The sequence below is a fragment of the Ceratotherium simum genome, chromosome 25 (genome assembly GCF_057802395.1).
Source record: "Ceratotherium simum simum isolate JZ-2026a chromosome 25, ASM5780239v1, whole genome shotgun sequence".
Lineage (NCBI taxonomy): Eukaryota > Metazoa > Chordata > Mammalia > Perissodactyla > Rhinocerotidae > Ceratotherium > Ceratotherium simum.
This window is the reverse complement of record NC_141924.1, coordinates 21,513,896-21,534,811: the sequence shown is the minus strand read 5'-3', so window position 1 is coordinate 21,534,811 and position 20,916 is coordinate 21,513,896. Positions and strand designations below refer to the sequence as shown.

The following is a 20,916-nucleotide window of genomic DNA, read 5'->3' as shown; positions in this document are numbered from 1 at the left end:
TGGGACAATGTCCAGTGACCAGTGGTCTGTACTTGGCAGCCATCACGGTCATCATCCATTCATCATTATAAGCTAACACTACAGAGGTCCTACTCTCTCCATCGCTGTCGTCTCCTTGTTCCAGCAGAAAGGAAGTTACTCCAGGAGGACTTTTGGTTCTGCCCAGGGGATCCTCCTTTAACTTTTTACCCACCAGAAGTGGGGTGATCTTGTGTGATGCTTTTTTCTTTCCCTCTTCTCTTCAGTTTATTGAATTAAGGGCAAGGTGTGTAAAAGATAGTGATCCTATTCACTCTTTGAGAACTTGGGACACAGCATGTACTTTTCATATATATGAAATAAACAGATTGATTTCAAACCTAAAACGGCAACTAGCTCTGGTTGAGTCAAGGCCCATTCATTTGCCTATGAGGAAAATGAGCTTCCTCCTCAAACAAACAACATCATAACTCATTATAAAAGTAATTCTTTCTCATAGAATATTTTGAAAATTTGAAGTATAAAAAGAAAAATATACTCATAATTTCATAACCCAGAAATTAACAGTTAATGGGGATGTATTTACCTCTGGTCTTTTGCCCCCATACACATGCATATATGTACAAATGCTTAAATGTATAACCACATAGTATGTGCAATTTTTTATTATTTTATTCTTTCAAATTTATTTTAATTAACACAACTGACATGGATTACATTTTCATACAAATTAGGAAAATACAATAACAGCAAAATCTCTGTTGACCACTAGCGTAATCACTTTGCTATGTTCAAGTCTTTTATTACACTTATAGAATGTGTTTTGTTGGTAAATCTGTTTACGCAAGATCTGGAAATAAATCTCCATTTAAAAATAACTCAAAGCTATGCTCAAACTCAGTCTCATTTGTAAATGGAGACCATCCAGTGAACTAGAGGAGCACCATCCATTCTGGGGGAGTTACTCGTGAGATGTCCCTGGCTGTTTGTCGGATGTGAAGTTTGTTATCACCTAGAAAGCAGGCAACCCTGGGCACTTGCCACTCTGCCGTCCTTATTTGAAGCAACTCTACACACTGGAGAAAAGTAATTAATGTCACAGAAGGGTGTCAACCTTCACAGCTGCTAAAGTAGATGTTTGCACACAGCCTAGGGGTGCTGCACTCTAGTATTGACCTGGGAGGAGAGTAACCTCAGGCCTCCACCTGTGCCATATGCTTTCCATCCATTCGCTAACATCGGCTCCTGCATGAAGTCAGGCGGGCCATTGTCAGAGAGGCCTCTGTCTGACCTGCACCACCTGGGCCTGCGGAATCACCTTTTCTGCACTGCACATGGCGGGTGCCATCTGTCAATGGGAGGGACATTATCACAAAATGCTCTGGGAAACCCAGTGCTGTCTTGTGAGGGGTGAGGGGGAAGGCACCCTTCCTTCTATGACACAGTATCTTCAGGACAGCCTGCAGGGCAGGGATATGGGCCCTAAACTCAGGGCCAACACGTTTTTGGTTTTGGACCTTACAAAAACCATAATTATCAGTGTTTTCTTGTTAATGTTGGAAGCTGGAAACGTGAGAGCCAAACGTGTAGCCTCCCTCAAGCAAGCGAACACAGCTTCATGGGCGGCATTTTGTGAAGTAAATTTGCTTCAGGCTCCATTTTACTTTCCTCCCTTGTTGTCCCCATTTGGCGAAATAAGGCAAACAAGGCTGCAATGCATGGCTGCATGTGACACTTCTCACATGGTAGAGACTCTCTAGGACATTACGTTTTATGATTGTATGCCTTTTGTTTTCATAACAACATTTATTAAAAATTTTCCATGTGACAGACATTTATGAAAACATTCAATGCTTTAACTCATATAGTTCTAATAACGACCTTAGAAGATAGGTGGTATTATTTTCCTCATTTATCAGGGAGAAATGGAGGCCCAGAGAGGTTAAACCTTGCCGAAGATCATATGAGTAATGAAAGGCAGAAGTGGGCTTTGAATCGAAGTCGTCTGTCCAGAAACTGTGGAAAGAGTTGACCTCAAAGCCAGAATGAGGAAATCTCTCTGAGGAAAAAGCGTATACACAATTCACAGTGCTAGCATCAGAAAGCACAATGGAAAAAAACAATGACAAGGGAGGGGGAGACCTGGAATGATATAATTTGTCTAGTAGAGCATGGATATGAATTGCTCAGTGGGGGAGAGTATGCACTAAATGATGCCCTACCACATTCTTCTCTGAATAGCTCAACATTGTACGCGGTATAGCTGTCCATTTTTAAACCACAAAGGGCAGACTTTAGGAAGAAAACTTAGATGGTTAGATAATTGAAGTTTTAGTTCTCTGTAAGGGTTGCATGAAGTGATTACATCTTCACAAAAACCAGAAATAGAATCTTTAACTGTCCTGGAAGCAAAGTGTTTGCCTTGACATTGTTCCCATAAACACATCTTTACAACTTCCTTCTTTTGATATCCTGTAATTCATTTTCAGCGTGCCATGAGCAAACCAACTTGAGCTGTTACCTCAAGAAGAATTAGAGAAGTGAGGGCAAGAGGTGGTGGTTTTTCTTGAGTAGGAGTCAATTGCATTTATCAGAAGTTCACAGAGCGCTCTCTTTCCTGAACTGGAGGGTGGGATGGCCACTTGGTAGTGTGTCCTCACCAATCTCTGTCAATGCTTTACTTTCCCTCAAGAAGTTTCCATTTTGGAAAAGTCAAGTTTTCGAAGATTTAACCCTCTCAATATTCTAGTTTTCTCAATTTTTACTGTCTTTTAAATTAACAAGAGAGTTTCAAAAAAGAGATCCAAAAAGGGTGCCAGGTTTTCATCTTATCCTCTACCCAAAATTCATGTCTGATCTAAGAATCATTTTCCTTCTAGAAGACATCTTTGATGAGAGAGTATGTACTTCACAGTGAAAAAGGCACATAAGAAATACAACTCCTGCTGGATCGAGGGCTTTTTGATCTGTTAATGTCAGGTTAATGTGGGGGTCCCATCAAGTTTGCAGATTAAGATCCTAAAGGATGTGTTGAATTGGTGAGGGTGGAGGAAGCAAATTCCCTGACAGGATTAGGGGAGGAGACAAAGTATGTACATTCAGGATGTTGATTTACATAGTGCGAAAAGAAAATGGAGATTGGAAAGCACCAAAATCTGCAGAAGATTATTCCTGAAAATGACTCATTAGTAGATGCCTTGTCATTTGTTTATTTTCCCTTTGCCCAAATGTGCCTAACATTCAAGGAGTGAAAAGGATTTATTTTTCGTAATTCTTTTATTATTATTTTTGGTTTAATACTGTCTTTTTCCCCAAGTTTTATTGATATATCATTGACATATCACATTGTGTCAGTCCAAGATGTACGATGTAGTGATTTGATAAATGTATGTATTGTGAAATGATCACCACAACATCCATCACCTCACATAGGTACAGGTTTTTTTTTCTTGTGATAAGAACTTTTAAGATTTACTCTTAGCATGTTTTGGTGGTGAACATGATGTAATCTATGCAGAAATAGAAGTACAATGATGTACACCTGAAATTTTTACAATGTCATAAACCAATGTTACTGCAATAAACAAAAAATTAAAAAAAAAAAAGATTTACTCTTAGCAGCTTGCAAATATACAATACAGTATTGTTAACTAGAGTCACCATGCTGTACATTACATCCTCACATCTTATAACCGGAAGTTTTTACCTTCTGACCACCTTCACTCATTTCCCCCACCCCCTACCCCCCACCTCTGTCAACTACCAAACTGTTTTTTGAACCTATGAGTTCAGTTGTTTTTTTGTTTTTAAGATTCCATGTATAAGTGAGATCATACAGTCTTTGTCCTTCTCTGTCTGACTTGTTTCACTTAGCATAACGCCCTCAAGGTCCATCCATGTTGTTGCAAATGGCAAGATTTCCTTCTTTTTTATGGCTGAATAATATTCTACTGGTATATATACCACCTTTTCTTTATCCATTCATCCATTGATGGACACTTAGGTTGTTTTCCTGTCTTGGCTGTTGTAAATAATGCTGCAATGATCATGCGGTTGCAGATATCCTTTTGAGACAGTGATTTAATTTCCTTTGGATTATTAATTATGGTAAAATACATGCAACATAAAATTTACCATCTTAACCTTTTTGAAATGTACACTTCAGTGGTTATTTTTCTTAATTCTTTAAGTGCTTAAAGGTTTACACACATTTTAAAAGTCATTGAATGTACTTTATTTTTCATATATAACTTCCCTAAATCTACACACCCATGCGAGGTATCCTAGGAATACAGAGTCTATACCTAATAAATGAGTAATTGATATGCCATGTTGTGGAATGTTAATGCAGCCGTATTTGAATATAACACAAATCAAGTAATGGATTTTTCGCTATATTCCTAGGTTTGATACCAGGAAATAAATTTCCTTAGAAAATAATTTTAAAAGGTTTTTTTTAAAATCTCTTTTTCCCATGTGGAGAATTAAGATTTAATATCAGTTTATTTGTGAACAGTCTGGATGGAGAACGTTGAGATTGTGGGGAAGCCTGGGTGGCCCAGGTCAAAGAAAAGTCCTGGAGGAAAGGGTATGGACAGTGAGTTGGGGCCAGAAGGGGCTGGAGGCCGAAACCAGGCTCTCTTGGACAATACTTTAACTTGCCCCTTTGCAAAGCTTGCATGTTCAAGTGGAGACTCAGTTATTCAATCTCGACATCATTGTTACACCAGAAGGTAGGTGCCCGTTGCATATTTGAAAGGAGTCAAAAGTGAGTCTCCTTGATTGGTTAGTTATGAGTGTGTCTGGGGTCAACACCAGACTTGCTGCCTAGACTGGGCATAAGGGCTGCTTTCTGGTTGAAGTGGCTGGTTAGAGGATGGTGGGGCTGGGGGCCTGATTTCAAGTTGCCTTTGCATCGCAAGAGCAGTGTTTTTACTTAGATTTGTGTGTTCATTTGGGGGACTTGGGAGAGACAAATAGAGATTATTGGGGAGCAGGGAGCCTGAAAACCCCAAGCCACCCTTGGCACCTTCATGGAGCAAGTCACGTACTTTTATATGAAATTTATCATATAATCTTCACCACAAACCTGCAAGGCAGAAATTATCATGCCCATCTTACGGAGACAGAAATTTAGATTTTAAACTAAGGTCACATGGGCCGGCCCCGTGGCTTAGCGGTTAAGTGCGTGCGCTTCGCTGCCGGCGGCCCGGGTTCGGATCCCGGGTGCGCACTGAGGCACCACTCCTCCAGCCATGCTGAGGCCGCGTCCCACATACAGCAACTAGAAGGATGTGCAGCTATGACAGACAACTATGTACTGGGGCTTTGGGGGAAAAATAAATAAATAAAATCTTTAAACTAAGGTCACAGAGCCCAGTGGTGGAGTTGAGATTTTTTTTATCCAGGTCAGCGAGACTCCAAAGCCCACCACACCCCACTCTCCCACCTCTAAGGTAGAGGTCACTCTGTCCTTCTCCCTTGTGCCCAAGATTGCTGTGGAACAACGAGTGCTCGGCAGGTACTTCAGTGTTGGGAAGGCTTTTCTCTTGGTAGTCTTCTGCAAGCAGCCACATTTTCCAGGAAATGGTGGTGCCTCGGTGATGACCGAGGGCTTTGAGTAGCCCAGAGTGAGCGCATGCTCGGGTCTCCATGTAGACGGCCGCACGTGGAGTAACACACATTTGTGACTCTCTCTCTAGGAGTTAGCTGTCCCCGTGGTCCACGATGGTGGCGCTCTTTTGGCTTTCATCTGCGGTGTCGTGTACACGCTCCTGCAATCCATCATCTCTTACAAATCGTGTCCCCAGTGGAACAGACTGTCCACGTGCCACGTACGGCTGGCCATCTCTGCCATTTCCTGCGCAGCTGTCATCCCCAGTATCCTTTTCACATTTGTAGTGTCCTCACAAACTTGACTTCCCCTCCCCACCCAAAAAGCATGAAAAAAGCAAATGTTAACAGCCAAGTTTCCACATGCTTCAGAAGAACAATTGGGAGAAAAGTGTAAATCATTAAGAAAATATCTCAACATTGTCTGGTTGGATCAAAAGAATCTTTGGGGAAAAGAATTGTGTGAAAGGAGAACGGAAGAATGTCAGAGCCCTTCAGTCTCTGTTTACTTTTCTTCCACAGCCTTGGTTTCAGGAGCCATGTGCAAATATTTATTTTTCTTTGTAGTGCTTGGTTAAAGACAGCAAATATTGATATTGTCCTTAAAGTAATAGCCCTGTAGAGTCCCCAGAGGCCAGACTCTCCCATCTCCCCGCACGTAGGTGATTAATAGTTTGGTTTACTCACCCTTATTAAGAGGTCTTGAAAAGCTCTATATCATTTATTTCTAAGTTAATTAAAATACACTTAGCCTTTTCTTTTTATCACTGATTTCATTTGCAAAATGAAATTTCATTTCCTTTTCTAATTCAACAATGTGAAAAGAAAATATGAATTTGTCATGCATGTAGATTCTGATTTAGAGGAAATGAAAGCTTGTTCTTTCTCTCTTTCTTTCTAGATGTATTTAACAAAGAAGATTAAAAAGCTGTGATCTTTAAGAGGTGGAAAATTCCCCATCTTTCGAAATACCATCTGCAGTCATATGAGAGAAAGCTGCATAGTCATTAAAAAATGGTGACTACTGTCAGATTGTAGGAAAACAGGAACTATTTAATCAGCAGCAATTTTGCTAGTGGCTAGGTGGTGGTGTAAAGTGGGCAAGCTTGAGTGAAAACCCACCATGTACTTTTAAATATTAAGCTTTGCATTTCTGTTTTAAAGTACAAGCTATACAAAATGTGAAGCTTAAGTATGGTTTTGGGAGTGTTTTGCTTTTTTCATCCTAGGGAAGGAAATTTTTAGTTACAAAATTACGGAGGAACCAAATCCTAGTATTGAGAAATTTAACAACAAAATATATGCCTTGACTTCTAAGATAGTTCCTTCTCAGTTTCCTTGTCCTATGTATAGTTTGAAGACATTTGTGCTTTCTCTTCAAGTATATCTCCTTAAAACTTTTAGCTTGGGTTAGTTATAAAATTCATGGTAGAAATGTTTATAGTGTTAAAAGAAAAGTTTCTTAGTGTAGGAAACCTTTCCTTGCTTCCAACTTTGGAGACAGATTTCTAGATTATAAAATTAGAGAGAATTTTAGCAGAAGAAACATTTCAGGACTCGGAGTTTCACACACTAATAGTTTGCATTTCTAGAGGGTGCTTATGAGCCATGCCAAGGGGCAGCATCCCCATACCAAACAGGTTGTGTCCCTGTATCAAATTAACTCAACAGATTCACCCATTTGAAAAAGTCTTTTGTCTTAAATGTTAGCATGGTATTTATATTTCCTTACAAAGATTTCAAAGCATGTTTAAAATGCCCTCGTTTCTCCTTACTATAATATTTCTGTGAAATGGCCTCGTTTGACTACTGAAGAAACTAGGCATAGAGCGAGGCAGTCATAGAATCAGGCTTCTAAGCCCTCCCTGCTAAACCATCCATCTTGCACCTGGCTTCCTCAGCTTTCAAAAGCCTCCACAAAATCACTAACAGCACAGAGTCTAGCTTCCTTTGCTTGAGACACATGGTCTGAGACTGCCTATTTTTTCAACCTCATTTTTACATTTTCTCCCCTAGACTTGGCTGTTTCCTCTTCTCTGCTTTTGCCCCATGCTCTTCTCTCTGGCTGGATTATCCTCCTCCACCTTATCTTTCTAGAGCTGAGGTGTCTGTCCAATAGGGTAGCCAGTAGCCACATGTAGTCATCGAGTGCTTGAAACGTGCCTCGTCCACATGGAAACGTGCTGCATTAAAACACACACCAGATTTCAAAGACTTTATAAGAAAATAAAAGTAAAATATCTCATTAATAATTCTTTATATTATTAAATGTGGAAATGATAATATTTTTGATATATTGGGTTAAATGAGATATATTATTAAAGTTAATTTCATTTGGTTCTTTTTAGTGTTTTTAAAATGTGGCTACTACAGTAGAAAATTTAAAGTGACACATGTGGCTGGCATTATATTTCTGTGGGATGGCGCTGCCCTAGAGAGTTCCTTGAATCTCACAACTTAGATTAAGCTCAACTCAGTGAAGCCTTCCTGACACCCCAAACCCCATTCCACTTGAGTTAATAGTTTTCCCTCTGACTCATCACTGTGCCCTGTTCTTTTCTCTCATGTGACACATTCCCTGGGCTTCATCCATCAAGACTGGGATGTTTCTGGAGCTGAGACCAAGTCTGTTTCACCAGGGTTTTTTCTCTGCCTCCCCCACCTCCTCCTGCAGCATGGTACCTGGTGCCCAGAAGATGGAACTAAAGAGAGAATAAATGAAAGGATTAAAAGGCTTTAGAACACTTAGAAACAGGAGTGTGGTAATGAAATCTTCTATGCTTTCTACTTTTATTTTGAAAAACGGAGAAGTGTTAGGCATTGCAAAATATGAGGGGTGGGGGTGGGGAGAGGGGTGCTGACCCCCAATTCAGAGGAGGCTCTAAGCTTGGCATTGACGCAACACCTTGAATTCCTAACCTTTTGTAAAAGCTTTTTAAGAGCATCTCGTTTTTCTCCAGCTTTCTCTTTTGTCTTCCTTTTTTTTTTTTTTTTGGTGAGGAAGATCAGCCCTGAGCTAACATCCATGCCAATCCTCCTTTTTTTACTGAGGAAGACCGGCCCTGAGCTAACATCTATTGCCAATCCTCCTCCTTTTTCTCCCCAAGGCCCCAGTAGATGGTTATATGTCATAGTTGCACATCCTTCTAGTTGCTCTATGTGGGACACCACCTCAGCATGGCTGGACAAGTGGTGAGTGGTGCAAGCCCGGGATCCGAACCCGGGCCACCAGTAGCAGAGTGCAAGCACTTAACCGCTAAGCCACAGGGCCGGCCCCTTGCCTTCTAAATTCAATCAAAATGGTTGTCACCACTCTTGTGCTCCTTGGCATTATTAGGCTGGCCTCTCAGGGTTTGTCGTTCACCCCCAAGGTAAGATGTAGGAAATATCTCTTTGATTTGTAAAACTCTTTGGGCCTGGGAGGAAGGGCTCCATTTATACCCAATTACTCAATGAAAATCTGTCTTTTAAAGATAATAGTTTGAATTTCTATAGCTTGTTTTTGTATATGAGTTTTGGTACTTTGAATGTTAATTTTTCCTTAAATCTGTTGCCTTGAAAATAGTATTTTAGGGAAAACATATTTTTATTCAATATTTTTATTTAAGGAAAATAGTATTTTAGGGAAAAAGCACTCGAAAAGTACCCATCTTGGACTGCTGTATCAGTCATTTTAACCAAATTTATTTATTTACTGCTGGGAAAGATTCACTCTGAGCTAACATCTGTTGCCAATCTTCCTCTCTGTTTTTTTTCCTTCCCACCTGAACCACCAGTACATAGTTGTATATTCTAGTGTAAGTCTTTCTACTTCTTCTATGTGAGTCACTGCCACAGCATGGCTACTGACAGACGAGTGGTGTGGTTCCGCACCTGGGAACTGAACCTGGGCTGCCGAAGTGGAGCATGCTGAACTTTAATGGCTGGGCCATCAGGGCTGGCTCATTTTGACCAAATTTAAGCAACTAAGGTAACCAGTGTAACACTGAGAAACATGCAGGGATGAGCAAAATGTAGACACAGATTAAAATTTTGTTATATATAACTTAAAAAATATTGCTAAGGAGTGATTGTATTTCCATGTTGTAATTTAACTGCTGTCATAAACGAACTTAAGGTTTGAGATTATAAAAAGTTAATATAACTTGGTTTGATTGCAGAAATGTTGGTATTAACATTTTGTGTGTGTTTAAAATACACATGACATAAAGTCTTCCATCTTAACCCTTTGTAAGTATATAGTTCAGTGGTATTAAATACATTCATGTTGTTGTGCAGCCATCGCCACCATCCATTCCCCGTAATTATTTTCATCTTGTGAAACTGAAAATCTATACCCATTAAACAATAACTCCCCGTTCTCCCCTCCCCCCAACCCCTGGCAACCATTATTCTCTTTCTGTCTCTATGAATTTGACTATTCTAAGTACCTCATGTAAGTGGAATCATACAGTATTTGTCTTTTTGACTGGCTTATTTCACCTAGCATAATGTCTTCAAGATTCACCCATGTGGTAGCATATTGCAGAATTCTTTTCTGTTTTAAGGCTGAATAATATTCCATTGTATGTCTATACTATGTTTTGCTTATCTATTCATTAGTCAATGGACACTTGGGTTGCTTCCACATTTTTGCTATTGTGAATAATGCTGCTATGAATGTGGGTGTGCTAATATCTCTTTGAGACCCTGCTTTCAATTCTTTTGAGTGTATACCCAGAAGTAGAATTGCTGGACCATATGGTGGTTCTATTTTTAATTTTTTGAGGAACCTCCATATTGTTTTCCACAGAGGCTACACCATTTTACATTCCAACCAACAGTGCACAATGGTTCCAATTTCTCCACATCCTCACCAGCACTCATTTTCTGGTTTTTTGATGTAGCCGTCCTAACGGGCTGAAGGTGGAGCATTTTAACACTGTGTAATGATTATATTACTGGAAGAATAACCTAGTCTTAACATTAAAGGGCCTATTTTCTCCTGTAGTTTCCTTAACAGTTTCCTTTTTTTAGTGATTGCCTGTGCTTCACTGATTTCTATAACCAAGCTGGAGTGGAATCCAAAAGAAAAGGTAAGATTTAAGTCATTTTGAATCTGATTGTGGAGCCTGGTTATGTGAGACTGTGGCTGGGTGAAACCTAGAAGGATGACTGCCATTTCTTAGAACAAGTTGCAAAATATGGAGTAAATATGGCATAACATTAGCTTATTTTCCAATTATTTGGCAATGCCTGTGTTATAATTAGCTATCAGGAAAATCTCAAATGGTTCCTGGGATTAGTTTCAAAATTTTGAATTCCTAAATCTGTCTTAAACACTTCAACCATCTGTTACGTAAAAGAGGTCAGACACTTAAGGGTAGAGGAGCGCTGTGGATGGAGGTCAGAGGAAGCATGGCGTGTTAAGCAGAGGAGAGGAGAGCAGCTCCAGTGTAGTGGATAGCTCATTTCAGGATAGAGTGAGAAATAAATGTGGTCAGGGATAAATCTGCAGGGGAGTAGTTTGTGGAAGTCTTTAAGAGGTGGGCAGACTTGACTTAGGTGACCAGAGTAAGCCTTTAAAGACTTTTAAACAGGAAAGTAAATGGAAAGACTATTATTGGATGAATATTAGTCAGAAGCAACACCTGGGATGGATTGAAGAGAAGAGCTAAGAGTTAGGAAGGCAGGGAGAAGGCAGTTCTACCATTACAGATTTCAAATCAAGATTAGCCTAGATTGGAAGTAATAGGGGAAAAATATTTGAGGACTACTGGCAAGCGACTAAGATGAAAATGAAATGACATCATGAATTGGAGATGAATTCCAAGTTTTTATCTTGGGTGAACCAAAGAATTGGTTCCCATGAACAGAGAGAGATAAGGTCCCCAACAGGAATAAACGATTTCATAGGGGAAAGTGGATGGGTTTAGTTTTAGAATTGTTGACTCTGAGGATACAGTGAAACATCAAGGAGAAATGTCCAGTTAGACTTGGGGGACTCTGGCAGGATTGATAGCCATCAGAGCATAGGATAGAGTGACTGGTGATTTCTAGACCAGACATCAGCGCACAAGGAGCAGAATTTTTTTTTTTTAATTATTTTATTTATTTATTTTTGTGAGGAAGATCAGCCCTGAGCTAACATCTGATGCCAGTCCTCCTCTTTTTTGCTGAGGAAGACTGGCCCTGGGCTAACATCTGTGCCCATCTTCCTCTACTTTATATGGGACGCCGCCACAGCATGGCTTGACAAGCAGTGCCTCTGTGTGCGTCCAGGATCCGAACCTGTGAACCCCGGGCCACCACAGCGGAGCTCACACACTTAACCACTACGCCACTGGGACAGCCCAGAACAGAATGTTTGGAATTGAGATGGACTCGTGCCATTAGATACTTACAGTGGTGGTTCGTCTAGCTGCCATGCGGGAGGATCAAGGATGCCCCAGGGGAGAAGACAGCTGGTAAGGGAACAGCAGGAGTTTTTCTTTTCAAGGGGTAGGGGGAGTTACTGATATTTTTTCACATGGCAATTGCAGTAAAATGTTGGCGTTAGAAGCCGGTTGCAGGAGGTTAAAGAAATGGTGAGAGGAGTGGTTCATTAATTCAGCTATCAATCGAATGCTTGGAAGTGAGAGGAAGAGAAGAAATAAGATGGTGGCTAGAAGGGACAGCGGAGTCAGAGGAAGGATGTCCCAAGACAGAGAATTTTGGCATGCGATGGAAACCTGCAAGAGACAAGAGAGAGACTGAAGATGCTGAGGAAGACAGTGACCAGAGGACATTAAAAAAAATGTGCTTCCTGAAAGTGAGACCTCACAGCAGTGTAACCCCAAGTGTACTTTACTTTGTTGCCACTGGGAGGAGACCTTCCACCACAAATCAAACGTTTATGAGCTGCCTGGATGGGTTCGTCAAAGCATATCCCCAGGCAGTTAAAAATCTTTTTTTTCATTTCATTTTCTATCTTAGAAAAGTGAAAAGTACCTGTTTTTCTACTCACTCCATAAATTACCGTGTCATTCTTGTATTGCCTTCTGTTCCCAATGTCAACAAATGCAAAGAAAACCCTTTACATTAACTCACTGAATAGATGAATCATTTAGGTACTGCCCCAAACCTGTGGAACTTTAGAGCTTTCATGGCACATTCCTGTGCATCGTCTTACTTGGTAGGGAGGGTGAGAATCATGTCGTTGTCTCTCTCTCTCTCTCTCTTTTTTTTTTTTTGTGAGGAAGACCAGCCCTGAGCTAACATCCGATGCCAATCCTCCTCTTTTTTATTGCTGAGGAAGATTGGCCCTGAGCTAACATCCGTGCCCATCTTCCTCTACTTTATATGGGACGCCGCCATAGCATGGCTTGCTTGACAAGCTGTGTGTCGGTGGGCGTCTGGGATCCAAACTTGTGAACCCCGGGCCACCAAAGTGGAGCCCGCACACTTAACTGCTGTGCCTCTGGGCTGGCCCCCCTCCATTGTCTCATTTTACACAGCAAGATTAGAGCTTTGCCTGCACTCACACGCCTGTACTGGAGGCGTCTGGACTCCTGTTCAGTGCACTTTCATTAATATCATACTAAAGAAACCCACCCCCCCAAATTCTGCTTCTATCTTTATAAGCCATCTCTTCACTGTCCAAGGATGATACGGGATGGGGTGGATCCCCTGGTGCTGTCACAGAAAGGAGGTGGCCTCCGTTCTCTCTCCCCTAAGGAAGGCTGGTGAGGGTCTCCCCACTGCGAGCTGGATGAGAACAGGATGGATGTGAACGTCATTGGGGAGAGCAGGGGGTGGTGTCAATGAGAGTCTGATGCCTCTCGATTGAATCTTTGTGGATGAAAACTGGATCAAAGAAAAAAATTGTCACAGGGCTGGCCCGGTGGTCTAGTGGTTAAGTGCCCATGCTCCGCTCCGGCAGCCCGGGGTTCAGATCCTGGGCACGCACCGATGCACTGCCTGTCAAGCCATGCTGTGGCGGCGTCCCATATAAAGCAGAGGAAGATGGGCAGGGATGTTAGCCCAGGGCCAATCTTCCTCAGCAAAAAAGAGGAGCATTGGCATCGGATGTTAGCTCAGGGCTGATTTTCCTCACACACGAAAACAACTGTCACCATGGAACCAACCTGCAATCCAGCACATTTGTTTTCTGACACCTGTAACCTATAGCAGAACAGAAAGTGAAGTAGGGAAAAAACAGGTCATTATTTGAAATCAGAGGGGGCAACCTGACAGTCCACGGGCCTAATTTGGCATGTGGGCTAAAGTCAAAATGCAGACATGCATTTTTTACGTACATGGTGTTTAAAAATGCTTTTAAAGTAGTTCCCAGCATTTAAACATAGGAGATCACAGACACAGACACAGACACACACAGACACAGACACACACACACACACACACACACACACACAGAGGCTTTTTGTAAAATCTCTCTCAAAGCAACACTGGAGTCATATTTTCCCATTTGGTGAAAATGGAATTGAGCTGATAAGGCGTGGGCTCTCCATCTTCCCTCTCTTTTCGAAACCATCAGTTTCGTTTATTTTGATTAATTTCCTGACCTCCATAGGCAGCTGACTTTGGAACCTGCCCACACCCCCACCATTAAAGCCAGTCTCATTCTTTTGTTTTTTTGTGAGGATCAGCCCTGAGGATGGGCAATCCTCCTCTTTTTGCTGAGGAAGACTGGCCCTGGGCTAACATCTGTGCCCACCTTCCTCCACTTTATATGGGACGCCGCCACAGCATGGCCTGACAAGTGGTGTATTGGTGCGCGCCCGGGATCCGAACCTGGGCCACCAGCAGCAGAGCGCATGCACTTAACCGCTAAGCCACGGGGCTGGCCCCGCCATTCTCATTCTTGCCTTCCATTTTCTCATTCCTGCCCCCAAGAAGATAGAGTCAGTTACAAATAGATGTCCCATTAGCATTTGCTTTGTAGCTCTGTTTACCTTATAATGTTAAGGAGAACTATTTTCTGAACTGACGTTTTCTATAGTCACAGAGAAACACAAAACCCTGTGGCGATAGGCAGCCAATTTCCTCTAGATGCAGACACTCATTCTTTGGAATAACTCTACAAACGCCAAATAGATGCTTTTTAAGCGTGCCTTTCAACTTTGGGATTCCCAGCAGTGGGAAAACAAGTCATGGCTTGTATGGAAAGTTCTTTTTTCTGTTGAGTCCAAATTTGCTTCCCAGACTTGGCCATTTCGTGATCTTTATTTTGCCTTTAGAAGATATATACACTAGTCTAAAAGCCAGGGTGTGCGAGAGCTGGAAAGAACTTTCAGGATAATTGCGTTCATGTTCTCATTGGGCAGGTGCCCTGATGTTCATCCATGTGGACTTGCTGACTCCTCAAGAGGCTGGTTTATGCTCCCTGGACAGCTTTTTCCTCTGGCCTGACCTGCTCATTATTATTTCAATACGTACACTAAAGTGAATCGATTTGGGCTAAATTCTGTTTCTTTATTATCGCTCTTAGGATTATGTATATCACGTAGTGAGTGCGATCTGTGAATGGACAGTGGCCTTTGGTTTTATTTTCTACTTCCTAACATTTGTCCAAGATTTCCAGGTAGGTATTTATCAATGGTTCAAATGTTATAAATTGCTGACAATTAGGATTATTCAAAATCCATAGAAAACTTCTTACATTAAAAAAAATAAGAGCACTATCTTTCTTTCTTTTTACCCTCATGCATTTGAAAAAATATAAGTATCATGCAACTTAGTTATTCTCAAAGGGAAGCATCTTTAACAGCTCTCCCAAACAATGCAAGATTCGTATGTCCTCTGCCATTTGATGCTTATAGTCATATACCCTGGTTATTTTCTTTTTGAGGCGGTCTCACTAGTTGCAAATAATAGGAAATACATCTTTTTAAAAAAATAAAAGTCTGTTGTTGAAAAATGTTCCCAAGGCAGAGAGAAGGTGGGACCTTATCAGATTTGGCAACAAAGAAAATCTTACATATTGAAACAAGTGAATGATTAGCTAAAAGGATATAGAAAGTCAAGAAAATTCTTCAGGACGCAGCTGAAGCTCAGCACAAACCATAGTGAGATCATGTCTAGGGTTGGGCAAAGCTGTGGGGAGTTTCATTGCCGGCAGTGGAATTGTTTACCTGCTTTTAAACCTTTTTTTTTTTTTTAATAGAGTGTCACCCTAAGGATATCCACAGAAATCAACGGTGCCGTTTGAAGAAAGAAGACTCCTATCTCAGTCAATGAAAGTCGCAGACAATTTCTAGAAGGGGTACAGAGGACAGGCAGAGTTTTAATGCTGCCCTGAGTGGAATGCATGTATGGCACATCCAGGACTTGAATTTCATTAAGATTCCCAATGGTTGTACTGTTTTCAAAGGTATGTTTTCCTAGAGAATGTAGAGCATTTATGACATTGTAGCAATGTTTTTATAATTTTCCAAGTAGGCACTTTTTTATGTTGACAAATTCGTTACAGAAAGGATAAGTGGTTACAGAAAATGGAGAGCTCTTAGTTTGTACAGATTCCGTTTTGCTTTTTCTGTGTGTGTGAGTGACTTACGGAAATACACTAATGAGGAATTCACTCAAATGTAAAATCAGGGGATAATCATTTTTAAATTTCATTTTTAGAGAATGAACTGTATGATTTTATATCACGAGGGCATTTATAAAATTCAGTTTATGGTCATCATAGAGATTTAGTTAATAAATTAACACTAAGGTACTCTGATTTTTAGATGAACTAAGCAAAATGCTTCTACTGAAAAGCCTTAATACTACTATGCACATTAACTCTAAGTGAACACAATAACCTCAGTTTTGAAATTCTGCCCTCCATGGGCCTCCCTGCTCACAGGGCCGAAGCTTTTACCCTGCTGCTACCTGGCAGTCAGCAGTGGATGGAAGTCCAGGTGGGATGGATTCATCAAGGCAGATTAGAAATCAGAAGCCTTATAACAACAGAGTAAAACAGAGGTGAGCGACTAACAGGAAAACCTCACTGGATTCCAGATTGTTGTCTTTGCTAGATGAGCAAGGAGGAAAAGTGTGTCTCAGGGAACATTCGTGGAAGGCAGGATTATGGGAAGGAGACTTTTGCTTAATACTAAACCTCTGCAAAGCCAACCTGTGAAAAGCATTAAAAGTAACATTTATAAAACCACCCTTTGTTGTTACTGGCATAACTTGATATACAGTCTGACTCAGAAGCTGAAACTCACATTCGAATTCATTTTATGCCAGTCAACACGTCGAAGGGAACATAGGGCCGAGAAAGAGAGAGAAAGGAGAGGATGCAAGGTGCACTTTATTTGCTCCTCTTTGAAATGCCTGTGGCGGGATGTTTGCACACTATATGAAATGTGAATCACGTCCTTTGGTAAGCAAGACCTACGCATTCCACCGTTTCACCCAAATCATGAATGACAAATGAAAAGCAAGTCATTCCAGAGGAGGAAGTGGGCCTTGAAATGTTAAGGCTTAGGTTTGAAAGCTGAAGAGAAGGAACTCTTTTTCAAGAACCCTCCAGAACACAAATCCATGTCTGGCCAAGTGGGTCCAGACCTTGAGGGCATATGCCAAGGGCAGAGCGGCCCACTTGGACAGCCTTGGAGGGAATCTGGTGGTGGTGAGCATGTGATGGCTTCTTGATAATGACTTGTTGAGTGAAGGGGTGAAACTCAGAAGCAGTCAGCCACCTCTGCAATGACAAACTGTGTCTCCCCTAAATGTTCAGCAGTGGGAACGTGATCACCATGTCTCGGTCTGTTGTTACTTGTCATAATGCTGTGGGTCCCCATTGTAACACTGGAACTGAAAGACTGATTACAGCTGTGTCAAGCGTTCATTATTCTGAAGACGGGGAGGAATGCCATACATCTTTACCGTGGATGCACTGGTGTAATAGATGTAATAGATGCATAGATGTAATAGATGTAATAGATGCATCCATGGTTGGGTCTCACTTTGAACAGACTTTCGTTATCAGTGCTTCTCATGATGCATTGTCTTCATTTCCACATCTCTCTGCGAGATTAGACTGGGAGCTCCTTGAGGGCAGAGCATGTGCCTTAATCTTTACCTTTGTAATTCCAGCATTTACCAGGGTGCCTCCTGGTCCATAGTAGGTGCTTAATAATGAGTGCATGAATGAATGAGTGAACAAATGAAGGAATGCATTACTCTGGTTTACTAGTTAAGTGATAAACAGATGGTCTCTATCACTCAGTAACGTTGACTGTTCTGCTTTGTGTACTGTAAACATTCCAGTTATCTGGGAGTCACCATACTATGACAACTCTCTTCAACCTGGACAGTTACCAAAGACATTGTTACATGGGCTAGACAAAATGGGACACCTGGCTTGGCAAACCGAGAAGGCCAGAAATCACTCCAGACAATCACATTCAGCTGATTCCATGCAACCTCCAAAGCTGGTCTTATCCACACTTCAGTGTTATTTCTAATTTCCGTGAACTTGCATTTCCTTGGACCTCATGACCTGAAAGAGTAAAATAAACTATTTCTTTGTTTTAGTAATTTGTGTCTCTGTAAATTATAATTTGTTGCCAAGGTTGTGCTATGAAGTGTATTTATCCAGGAAACAATTCTAGCTCCAGCTGGATTTGATAAAGGTATAGTTCAAACCTCATGTTTTCTTAATTCATGTAGCTTTGCATGTGGGCACGATGGGTCATCTTTGTAGAGATGCTTGAACAGTAGTATCAGAAGTTTGCATCGGTCAAGACTCTTAGAGTTGAAGGCACCAGAAATACAACTCAACTTTGTCGAAGGAAAAAGGGGCGTCTATTGACTCAAGTAACTGAGAAGTCCAGGCGTGGAGCTGGCTTTAGATGGCTGCATCCAAAAGTGCCACCAGGATGCTATTTATTCTCTTTTTTCTCAGCTCTGCTTTTCTCTCTGTTGGCATCATTCTCAGGCAAGCTTTCCCCTGGTGGGAGTGAGATGGCTTCTAGAAGCCGCAGGCCTCCAACCTGTCCAGTGGAAAGAGAGGACTTTTCAATGGTTCCAACAGAAGCCCGTGAATTGAAACTCATTGTTTCTGATTGGCTGGCTTGGGTCATGTGCCCATCCTGTAGCCCAGGGAGGTGTGATGCTCTGATTGGTCAGACCTGAGTCACATGTCCACCTCTGGAGCAGGGTGGGGTCAACACCACCCAAATTACTGGGCTGATGGTGGGTAAAAGTTGTTTCTCAGAAGAAAGGGATGAGAAATGGATCTTGGACAGACACAAAGCAGCAGATTCCACTATGGAATTAAAGTGCCCCCAATGCATACACCAGAAGAGTCAACCTCACTTGTTTCAGAGTAAACCAAATTATACTTGCTGACAACCTTTTCAGGTTATAGTTAATAAACATGCCTTCAGTTAACTTCGAAGTTATGCTTATACTTTTTCAGGCTTCTTGTGTTCTTCTGTAACCTCTGTGAGATGGCCCAGGCTGTTAATTAGCCCATGTTTCAGATGAGGAAACTGAACAAAGAGAGGTTTGATGGCCTGCAAGAGGTTCTACTGACAGATGGCAACAGATTCCAGTCTGGGACTCTTAACTTTCCTGATTCCTAATCAAGTGGGTCGTTTTTTTTTTTAACACTAACACAGAGGATTCCACAGAAATTGCATTTCATAAACCAAATTAAGTACATCAGTGTTGTGCTGTATTTGGGTTTCCTAACATCCCTTACATGTGGCATTGTCCCATGTTCCCATTTTTTACTCAGTTGGAGACATACTGGTCTGGTGTTTGGGCCCGGAATGAGGAAGGAGGAGTGGGAGGGAGATAAGTGGTATCCCATTCTCTCCCACTCCCTGATTCTGGCAAGCTGGTAAGGCCAGCCGTCTCCCCACACACATACTCTTGGTCTGGCTCTGAATGCACTGCATTCTCAAGGCCAGAATGTCGTGCATCTGCGTCCTGTCTGTTGCACAAGAGAGCAACCACAGCCTCAAGCCCTGGAGGAGAAGCTTCTAACTCTCCTTGGTCACCCCCAACAGATTCATCTTCTAAACTGAAAGGCAGCAGGATGCCAAACTCATATTGGGGGTGGCAATGACCTCCAAAATCGATGCTTGGAAAATGCTGGAGGAGATACCAACAATCTGCTTTGTGGTTTGAGCCAGAGTGCCAGGAGATGCCTAGTAAGCCTGTGGCTTAGGCAGTCGCTCAGCAGTGAGCAATGCTCTGCGCCCTACCATCCCCAAAGCCAGCTCCACCTCTGGACTCCACTGACGTGAGCTGATAGAGTCTCTTATTAACTTCAATAAACTTGAGTTGGATTTCTGATGCTTATACGTATAAGAGTCCTGCCTAATACAAAAAACCAAGAGTTCTCCTCATTTGCAAATACAGAAAACTCCTCTTATCTGGACTCACCATATTGGGGTGGAAAGATTACTTCTGGATAAGTGGGGATTCAACTGCCCCCACTCACAGCCCTTACTCTCTGAACCATTTGTTCTTATTTTAAAAATTTCGAATCAGTAGTATATTCACATGATTCAAAAATCAAAACAATATAAAAAGATATTCTGTGAAAAGCCTTTGTATTTTTCTCTACCCACATTTACTCAGTTCACCCTTCTCCTTGCAGATATCCACTTTTTATGAAAATATAAGCAGAAACACACATTTAGAAAGGTTTCCTTTTTAGCTTTTACCCCAAATGTAGCATACTGTACAAACAGTTTTGAGCCTTCCTTTTTTGGCTAAACAATGTATCTTGGAGATGTTTCCTTATCAATACACAGAGCTCTTCCTCAGTTTTTAGTTTATTTTCTGTTTTATGCCTGAACGGTATTCCATTGCATGGCTGTGCCCTCATTTACTGAACAAGTCCCTTACTTGAGGAACAGTCATGTGGTTTCCAGACTTTTGCAATTACAAGTGAATGGCCTTGTACCTACATCATTTCACACATGTGCAAGGAAATCCGTGGGAGAAATTCCCTTAAGTAGGGATGCTGGGACAAACAGGAACCTCATCAGTCATTTGACAAATACTGTCATCTGGCCTTTAGAAACTTGTTGCTTGAGTATTTTTTTGTTGGAAAATCCAACAATTTTACACTTCATTCTAAACTGAGGGTGCTGATTATAAGCTCACCTTTTCTTGGTGACTCACTCGTTCATGGACAGGCACAGACGGTGGATTCTGCCGTCGATGGTGTGGGGCAGAGGCCAGCTGGCTGTCTCACTGCTCTTCTACACTCTCCCTCTTGGTTCCCTCTTGTATTTAAACACGTAGGGCGGGGAGGGCAAGGCTGTTTGCTCCCCTCTCTGTGGAGAGCAGAGCTCCACTCTCTTCTCTCTCCTCCCCTCTGGCTCCTAC

The 20,916-nt window shown here is 41.6% G+C and overlaps 1 protein-coding gene across 2 annotated transcripts in view; it reads left to right on the top strand.

Annotated features, from left to right (window-relative positions):
* The window catches only part of DRAM1 (DNA damage regulated autophagy modulator 1), a 36,332-nt gene extending 18,233 nt beyond the window's left edge, over nucleotides 1–18,099 (top strand). Inside the window, exons 4-8 of one of the 2 annotated variants that reach the window (XR_015556373.1) lie at nucleotides 5,682–5,859; nucleotides 10,609–10,667; nucleotides 15,062–15,154; nucleotides 15,737–15,943; nucleotides 17,836–18,099. Coding sequence is in view for 1 of the 2 variants with exons in the window: in XM_004418025.3 (XP_004418082.1) it covers nucleotides 5,682–5,859; nucleotides 10,609–10,667; nucleotides 15,062–15,154; nucleotides 15,737–15,781 (375 nt within the window). In the remaining variant the exon portion in view is untranslated. Of the gene's footprint in view, nucleotides 1–5,681; nucleotides 5,860–10,608; nucleotides 10,668–15,061; nucleotides 15,155–15,736 lie in introns of both variants that reach the window. The other variant, XM_004418025.3, reaches the window with a different exon arrangement.
* The last annotated feature ends 2,817 nt before the right edge of the window (nucleotides 18,100–20,916 follow it).